At 51.5% G+C, this 9,660-nt stretch overlaps 1 protein-coding gene across 1 annotated transcript; it reads left to right on the forward strand.

Annotated features, from left to right (window-relative positions):
* The first annotated feature begins 203 nt into the window (after positions 1 to 203).
* Positions 204 to 7,314, forward strand: MRPL4 (mitochondrial ribosomal protein L4). Its single transcript, XM_006875080.1, has 9 exons — positions 204 to 260; positions 345 to 411; positions 487 to 637; positions 4,221 to 4,272; positions 4,610 to 4,727; positions 5,551 to 5,657; positions 5,748 to 5,857; positions 5,946 to 6,022; positions 7,169 to 7,314. Exons 1-9 carry the CDS (start codon positions 204 to 206, stop codon positions 7,312 to 7,314), a joined length of 885 nt encoding a protein of 294 aa, XP_006875142.1.
* The last annotated feature ends 2,346 nt before the right edge of the window (positions 7,315 to 9,660 follow it).

A 9,660-nucleotide genomic window follows, 5' to 3' on the forward strand; every position in this document is an offset into this window, starting at 1 on the left:
TCCTCGGCAAGTGAAAACTGGCGTCTAGGGAGTAGTCCTGGGACAGAGGTGGGGTCGCGCTAGATCGGACTTCGTTGTCCTCGCTCCCGCGCGACCAACACCGAAGCCTAGCAGGAGGACCGCGTCGCGTACGTGACGTCATTGCGGGGCGTCGCGCGGGCCGGGAGGAAACCCGACCTTTAGGCGCAGGGAGCTGCATAGCTATGCTGCAGTTAGTCCGAGCCGCGTTGCGGCCATGGGCTCTGCCCGCTGGCTGCCGGGTGAGGCAGGGAACCAGGGGTGGACCACAGGGCAAAGATCGGGGGGCTTGGGGGACACTGCTCACTCTCGCGCACCGCTTACAGGGCCTGAGCTCGCTTGCGGAAGAGACAGCGTCACTGGCAGTGGAGCCGGAGCCGATGGCAATCGCAGGTGAGGCTGCCTGGGTCGTCCGAGAATGGGGAGTGCAGGCCTTTGACCCTCACCCCGACCTTCCAATCTCTCTAGGTCTCCCAGCGCCTGTGCTGCGCAAGTGCGAGCTTCCAGTGCGGACGCACAAGCGTCCGATGCAAGCCTGGGTGGAGTCCCTACGGGGTTTCGATCAGGAGCACGTGGGTCTGGCTGAGTTGCACCCCGATGTCTTCGCCACAGAGCCCAGGTGAGCACTCACTAGGTGCGGAGGCTGTAATGATGAACTGGGTACCAGGGAAATGATGAGTTCAGGAATCAAGATGACCCGGACACTTGGGAAAGTACTCAGTCCCTCAAAAAAGGATGATGGTGTTCCTGCCCCAGAGTTTTGGTGAGGTTGAGGGTTTAGAGGTGCCGTGGCCAAGGACACAGAATTCTTGTTACATGAGTTAATTCTAGCGCACAGAATCTATAGAAAGGTAGATTATTGTTGCTGTTGTATTTCTCTGTCACTTTATTATATATATAAATAAATGAGGTGAGTTAAACTATTTGGACTCAACTGCTAATATAAAGGTTGGTAGATTGAACCCTCACAGTGAAAGAATAGGCCTGGAGCTCTGCTTTCATTAAGATTACAGCCAAGAGAACCCTATGAAGCAGTTCTACTCTCTTTAACACATGGAATGGCCAACAGTAGGAATCAACGGATGGCAGCTAATAGCAATGACTGAGTCCTTACTGTGTGCCTGTTGTGTGCCATGGAGTCGTTGTGACTCATAGCCACCCTACAGAACAGAATAGACTTTCTCCCTAGGGTTTCTAAGGCTGTAATCTTTAGGGAAGCAGACTGCTACATCTGCCCTCTGTTGGGCGACTGGTGGGTTTTAACAGCAGGCCTTTTGGTGAGCAGTAGAGCACTTTATTCCTTTGTTCACTTTCTTCCTTCTGTATGTCTCTAACTCAGTTCTGACTCTGAGCAACCCTGTAAGACTGAATGTTTCAGCCCCAAAGTGTTTCCAAGGCTGTAAATCTTTACAGAAGCCGACTGCCACATCATTCACCTGCAGGGCAGCTAGTTGGGCTTGAACCACTGACCTTGCAATGAGCGGTTATTGGTGGTTATGTGCAGTGGAATCTGTTCTGACTCAGAGGGACCCTGTATATGGTGGTTTCTGATGCTGTAAATCTTTATGGGAACAGAAAGCCTCCTCTTTTTCCCTGGAGTGAGCGGCGAGTGCATAACCACTCAATCACCAAGTCTATGCACCTATGACAGCCTACTGTGGGTCCTCATCGAAGGGATTCTTTTATCTTTATTTTGTACATAAAGCAACAGAGGTACACAGATGAAGTCACTTGCACAAGGTCACACAGTTTGTAAGCAATGGAACCATTATCTCAGTGTATGCAAGTAACTCCAGGGCCAAACTCACGTGCACTCGATTCTCATCTGGCACCCAATTGTTTGTTGTTAAGTGCCGTCCAACTCTGTGTAGGGTTTCCAAGGCTATAAGTATTTACAGGAGCAGAAAGCCTCATCTTTTCCCTTGTGGTTGGCTGTCCAGTGCTTATCCTACGGAGCCACCCTACTCGCTTGGCACCTAAGAACTATTGAATTTTTACTATTATTGCTAGTATATGGGTTTGGTTCCCATCTTAACAGAGTTCCAGTCTAAGGTTGTAGCTTTTGGCCTTTGACTCATGGTGACCCCAAGCACAATGGAATGGAATGCTACTTGGCTCTGTGCCATCCCCATGATCGTTTGCAGACTGGACTGATGTGATCCATGAGGTTTTCAGTGGCTGATTCTCAGAAGTTCATTGCCAGGCCTTTCTTCCTAAGCTGTCTTAGTGAGGAAGCGCCACTGAGACCTGTTCAGCATCACAGCAACACACAGGCTTCCACTGACACCCGGGTGGGAGTTACACATGAGGTACATTGGGTGGAATTGAACCTGGGTCTCCCACATGGAAGGCAAGAATTTGACCACTGGCCCCATGCTTCCTTCTAATCTGAGAATGTTTTTTGTTGATTTGGGAAATATTTACAAAGCACCCCCTATGTACCAGGTCCTGTTCTAGGTTTGGGTAAATACAGCCGTGAACAAGCATCAGTGTTGCTCATGTTGCTTGCCATCTTGAGCAGGGGTCAGCAAACAAAAGAGGGAGTCCCCCACTGAGATGGACTGGCACAGTGGCAGCAGCAGTGGGCTCAAGCGTAGTAGCAATTGAGAGGATGGAGCCGGATGGGCAGTGTTTCTTTCTGCTGTACGTAGGGTCCCTACTGGTCGGAACCAACTCAACAGCAACAAGAAATATTTTGGGCTTTGCAGACTGTGATATCACTGTCACAACTACTCATCTCTGCCGCCAGTTCAAGACCAGCCATGGGAACAGGCAACCTGCTGCCATCCGGCCAGAGACAGTGAATACATAATGAACACGACACGCTTGACTTTATCCAGCCAATAAAACCTTGTAAATATAACTTGATTTACAATAACAGTCAGTCAGCTGGATTGGCCAACCCCTCGCCAGTGACCCTGGTGGTGGTGTTGTGAAGTGCCGTCAAGTCAATTCCAACCCATAGCGACCCTGTATAGGGTTTCCAGGGAGCAGCTGGAGAGCTTGAACCGCCGACCTTGCAGTTCAAATGGCTTTGCAGTCTGGCGCATTAACCCACAGCGCCACATAATGACTCTGGTAGCCGTGTCTAATGCCACTGCGTAAGGTGGGTCACCTGTATGGTTGTAAACTGTGTAGAAGCCACATTTTAAAAGCAGAAAGAAACAAGTGGGATTAGCTTCCATTCCATAGTCTTGTCTTAGGCTGAATGAAATGTGTATGTATGTGTGTGTGTGTATAAAATGAGAAGTTTATATCAAAGAAATGGCTCATAATTGTAGAGGTGGGAGAGTCACAAATCCAGGCAGGCAGGGAGGCTACTGATGGCTCTCAGGATGGTCAGGTAACAGAGCAGGCCACTGACTCAAGTCCGAAGAACCAGAGGTCAGAGGATGAACCAGATGCAAGTTCCAGACTTTGCCTGAGTGTCTAATGTACTGGAAGCAGGCCACGCCCCCAAGGAAACAGCCTTTGACTTGATTGGCTCTTCACAGCAGAAGTTACCCTGTAGTGAGTTGCTTTGTGTTAGATCTCACTGTAGGGCTAACTACATCTGAACTGCCAACCCACTGAGAATCCTGGTCTGGTCCAGTTGACATGAGACCTTAACTATCACAAATCTATTTGACTCAGTAGATCTCAAATACGAGGAGGTTTCAAAAAGTGGTTGGACGAATTTTATTACCTTTAATACCATTTTGTCATGAACTATGTGAAGTCCACTGGCATTGTCATTTAATACGTGGCACAGACTGCTTCTCAGGTATTCATTAGCCATGGGTGGCCAGTGTCTACCGTGTTGGGCAGCACAGAACAAGAGAGTTAAAATCAGTCTGTAAGGAAGGTGACAATAAGTTGGTTGTAATGGCAGGGAAGGAAAAAGGTCCTATGAGACGGAGGGAGGGAAACTTTTCCAAGAGATGCTGTTGGAGCTGAAATCTGTCAGCTGAGAAGGGACCAGTCAGGAGAAGAGTGTTCCAGGCAAGTGTAAAAGCCCTGTGGCTGGACCCCATCTCACATAGAGTCCAGGCTGGCTGGCAGTGGTAGGAGATGGGGCCATAGAGGGCCAAGAGCAGGTCACATAGGCCCCCCCAGGGGGTGCAGGGAAGAGCCTGGGTTTCCTCCAGTGGGTGGAAAAGCCGTGGGACTCAGAAGGGGACCTGCCTCTCAATCTCCTTCCTTCCTTCCTTCCTTCCCCACAGGTTGGACATCCTGCACCAGGTCTCCGTCTGGCAGAGGAACTTCAAGCGAATCGTGAGTGCCCACCTGGGGCGAGGGGGGAGGCGGGCACTTTGCAGGGTAGAGGGGACAGGAGGCACTGGCAGTCCCGTGGTTACCTTCTCAGCTATGCAAAGCCAAACCCATGAATCACGGCCAGGTACTTCCTGAGTGCTCACCACACTGGACCTTGTGCTAGGTGAGAGGGTGAGCCCGGGAGGGCCCTGACCTGCAGCTAGTGGCAGACATGACCAGGAATCAAGTCGTTATGCCTGTAAAGCTGAGCGTCCCAGCTCCCAGGGGACTTGCCACCAGCAGCTGCTTGATGACCTTGGCCTGCGAATGTGACTAGTTCCTTGCTTTACGTTTACAGAGCTATGCTAAGACCAAGACGAGGGCTGAGGTGCAGGGTGGTGGCCGGAAGCCCTGGAAGCAGAAAGGCAGTGGGCGGGCCCGGCACGGCAGTATCCGTTCCCCGATTTGGCGTGGAGGTAAGCAGGCAGGGCAGGGAGGGAGTCCCCAGTACCCTGTCAGCCTGTTTCTCCCTCTCATCAGGTCCCACACCCCCACAGCATACTGCTTCCCCTGCCACAGCTCAGGCCTTGGCCTCTCTGGACCCCTGCACACATCTCTCTCAGGCCATCCTTCACACACAGCTGGAGGGATCTTCCTGAGCGTCCCTGCTCCCTGTGGTCTCTGTGAAATCTGAATTTGCCTTGTCACTCGAAGCCCAGGAGCTGTAGGTGGCACATCCTCTCTGACAGGATGGAACTGACTAGCCAACTCCTCTCATCCTTCAGGTGTCTGTCTGGGACACACCTCCTCCAGGAAGCCTTCCTCTGGGCCCTCCACGGCCTTGGTTCCTGCTGCAGTCCTGCCAGAGGACGAACAGTGTGAGGATAGGGGTCGTGACTTTTTGGTCTTGCTGCCCTCCTGGGCCCAGCAGAGTATGGACACACCAGCAGATGGTCCTCACCAGGGCGTCTCACCCAATACTTGGGCATCTCCCCTGATGCCAGTGCACCCAAGACACACTGGGCTCTTGTGGCCCAGATACCTGTCTCCTCTCTAGACCTGGAAGGTCTTAATAATTTAATGATTAAGTTCATGCTGTTTTACACGTTCCATGCCGTAACACGTTGTGTCCTATGTAGTAGGAACCATTAGAGCTCAGGGTTTGACAGTTGGGGAAACTGAGGCCCAGGGAGGTGACGTTATCTGACCCAGTGGTCTCGCCTTGAGGCCCAGGCTCCTCCCAGTCTTCTGTCCCACCCCGCTGTGGCCTGGCCTGCTCACACACCTCTGTCCCCACAGGAGGCATTGCTCACGGCCCCCGGGGCCCCACGAGTTACTACTACATGTTGCCCATGAAAGTGCGGGTGCTGGGCCTCAAGGTGGCGCTGACTGTCAAGCTGGCCCAGGTACAGCCTGTGCCCCAATTCTACTGGGACCCACGGGCCCTGGAACTAGGGGGTGGGATATCAGACCATCTTGTCCTTCCCTCCTGCCAGGATAACCTTCACATTGTGGACTCCCTGGAGCTGCCAACACCAGACCCCCAGTACCTGACAGAGCTGGCCCAGTACCGCCGCTGGGGACACTCTGTCCTCCTTGTGGACTTGTGAGAGCACAGGACGGGGTGGGGGGTGGGGGTGCGGGGCCGGGGGAGCGCCATTTCCTGCAGGAATCACCCCTGACCTCTGTTACAGGTTGCATGAGGAGATGCCACAGAATGTGGTGTTGGCTACCTCTGGGCTAAAGACCTTCAGCCTGATCCCAGCTGTAGGTGAGCTGCCCCCCATCCCCGGGACCCACTTGGGGCTGAGTGGTCTTGGGCAATGACCCCGCAGCCCCAGCCCTCAGCTTTCCCTCAGGGACCCTCAGGAGTGTCTGTGTTAAGAGATGCTTTGAGGATGCCACCAGGTGGCGCCTGTGAAAGTTCCTGTCTTGGTGCTGAGCTCCCTCGCTCTGGTGGAGCCGGCCGGGCCCTGGCGGACAGGCTGTTCTGCACAAGTCACACCTGGCCCTGGTTTGACCTGTCCCAGACATCTCTCTCTCTCTCTTGGATTTGCTGCCCTGTGGGTCCAGCTGCCTCATGGATAGCTGCAGGCAGGAGTGACAGGCCTCTCAGACACATGTATCTTCCTCAACCACCCTCATCTTAGCACACACCCCTTGTTCTGTCCAGTGGCTCAGGTCCTCATGACTCCTCACCTTTACCCTGTCTGTTAGGGCTGCCTCTTCCGACCACCCTACTCCCGCCCCGACTGTCTCCTACCTGAAGCAGCCAACACTCCTCCCTGGTCCCTCAGTTCCTTCTCTACCCTGTGGTCTGTCCTCCTGCCAGTGGCCAGAGGCTGCTCTGAACCAGAGTCCCTCCACTACTCACAACCCCCTGGGCTCCCCACCTCACTCAGAATAAGACAGCTTCTTCCTGACTTGTGGGGACCCCGCATCACCCTGTCCACTCCCACTCTGCCCCTTCTCTGCCCTCCGCCTGCCACGCCGGCCTCTCAGCTGTGGTGGTCGCTTGCTGTATTTGTCGTCTGTCTCCTCCGACAAAGGGCAGTGATTGCAGCTAAGTTCAGTAGATGCTGGAAGGCCGGGGTAGGGGGCGCTCTCAGCCAGCTCACAGTTAATGAGTTAGGGACAGGGTTTAAACCCTGGCTGTAGGGCTTGAGGAGTCCTGGTGAGGTGTGCTGTGGGTTAATGCGCTAGACTGCAAGGTTGGTGGTTCAAGCTCACCAGCCTCTCCTTGGAAACCCTATACAGGGTCGCTGTGGAACAGAACTGACTTACAGCATTTAACAACATAGGGCTTGAACCCATACTTTTAACTGCTAGGCAGGAGGGGTGCTTTCCTGGGCTGGGTCGGGGGTGGAGTAGGAAGCACCCACCATACCCTTGACCTCATGTGGTCCCACTCCCCCAGGCCTGAATGTCTACAGCATGCTCAAACACCAGACCCTGATCCTGACGCTGCGTACCGTGGACTTCCTGGAGGAGAAGCTGCTCTGGCATGATTCCCGCTACACACCTCTCTACCCCTTCCGCCTGCCCTACCGCGACTTCCCCTGAGCCTGTCCTGCCCAGCCGGGGCCGACAGCTGCCCTCCTCCTGCACTGCCCATGCCAGGCCCAGGCAGTCCTAGCAGATGGAGTCTGCTCGGGACCCCCTCAACCTGGTTAGGAAACTGAGGTCTGGAGCCGCCTGAGCTGGCGCCACCATCAGGACAGACCGGCTCCCCGGAGAGCCCCAATGAGCTCCTGCCCATCTCCTTAAAAAAAAAATCAATCTCTTAATCAGAGTTAGGAAAAGGAAAGTGGCTTGTTGCCATTTTGCTACTTGTGAATCATCGCATTTGGTGGGTTGGGTTCGTTTTCTGACCGTCAAGGGCTTTGCAGGCGCATTGAAGAGTGCTGTCAGGGCTACTTAGAGAAATTGCCCAGAATGAACTCCCACTGGTGAGTCACTGGCTCAGGCGCACACAAGAGGAGCCTGGGCACCAAGTGTTCCTAGGAACTGACACCTGGCATATACCCTAAGCACGGTCATCCTACACATTCATCCCAGAGTGTGCTGGCTTGATGCCATGGAACACCGATTCGCAGAACTGGGATTTTATCCTCCTAACAGAAAAGCACGTGGGACCCAATAAATGAGCTAATAAACACATTTCTCAAATACCTAATCCAGTAGCCTCATTTTTTCTGTCTGCTGCTGTTTGCTCCCTAGTTATTTAAAAAAAAAAAATCATTACACAGACTATAATATAACACAGTCAACATAAAGAAGGTCACCATTATGACCCTTCTGGGTGTGCAGGCATGACTGGACCGGGTGGCCACAGTGACATCCTGTCTGCTGGGCTCCCCTTTGCCGGAAACATCTCTGTGATGCCTTGCAGAATACTCCCAGAGCTTATACACATTCTTGGAAATCCTAGGTGGACGTGTATCCATAAAGCATTGCATTTAATGAAGTGGGAAAAAAAAGCTATTTAGAGCCAAGCAAACAATGAAAGGCTGAGGAGGCCAGGCAGGGCTATTACCCTGTAGGGGTGCCTCTTGCACAGCCCCTGGAACCTCCAAAACCTAGAGTGAGACTTGGCCTTTGTCCAGACAGCTCAAAGCCCAGCTGAGGTGACCAAGACACTCATAACCAGAGTCTTCAACAAGAAACATGAGAGACCAGCCCCTGCCTTCACTGGTTTGGGAAGGAAATGGTCTAGAACCTGATGCTCCATGAGGGAAACCCCCACCAGATCAAGGATGTATAAAGGGCATCCAGAAACGTGATAACTGTCTAGAATTGGACCAGATCTAGGAGTCTGCATGGTGAATATAGTTAACATGCTTGACTGTTTATCAATAGATTGGAGGTTCAAGTCAAGCCAGAGGCATCACTACCCAGATCAAATACAAGGGGACTTCAAAAAGCTCATGGAGAAATTAAATGGCTTGGGGTTTGTTTGTTTTTTTAATTTTTCTTGTGAATTGAGTGGTAGATTTCATAGGAGAGCATTGGTTTTATATTCATCGTTTCATTGCAATGATTACAATCTCTGCATCATCATTCAATAGTATTTGCTTCTATTCCCTCTGGTTGTTTTGTTTATTATGGGGGATGTACACAAAAACACTCAGCACTATATAATCATTTAAACAACCAAAGGGCACATGCTGCAAGCCTACCTCCTGGCTGCCAGTACACAGCCTTTCTCTTTCCATGAGTCTAGAGTCTTCAACTGCTCTATCTCTCCATGTCCTCATCTCTGCCTCCATCTCTGGTGCCACTGCTTCTCTGGATAGGGTTCCACATCCTGCTTGTGCTCTTCTCCCTTGATGGTCCTAGGGTCTACTGTTCCTGGACTGTAAGATTAGCTACTTCCCCCTTTTTGTTACAGAACTTCTTTCTACCTTTACAGTTGTGACAGTCACAATTAGTCATGATAACAATTGCTATTGAATCATAAGAATCTTATCCCCATCTCTTTTCACCAGACCTGTCTAGACAAGATGAATTATATTCAGTGGGGATTCTAGCTTCCCCCGCACACTCTGAAACTAAGCTCCCTCTTGAAAACTTGTAAGCCAGTCACTTTGTGCCTTTATAGTGCCCCTATTTTAGGTAGCCAAAGTAAGTTGCCTGCCCCCTCAACTCTGTATACAGAGGGGAAAGGATTGATACTCGATGTAAAGATTCTTTCCCTCTCAGTTGGTATTTTGAGTTTCTATATCCATAAGGTCTAATTCATCAAATTGTAGCAATTTACACTTGTTTCATTTATCAAAGACATTTTCTTTTTGTTTTTTTTTAACTTCCTCTAGAAGAATTGATACTTTTGAGTTATCGTGTTGGAGGAGAATATTGAAAGTTCTATGGGCTGCCAAAAGAACCAATAGCTCCATTTTGGAAGAAGTG

Source organism: Chrysochloris asiatica, unplaced genomic scaffold (genome assembly GCF_000296735.1).
Source record: "Chrysochloris asiatica unplaced genomic scaffold, ChrAsi1.0 scaffold00312, whole genome shotgun sequence".
Classification (NCBI taxonomy): Eukaryota; Metazoa; Chordata; class Mammalia; order Afrosoricida; family Chrysochloridae; genus Chrysochloris; species Chrysochloris asiatica.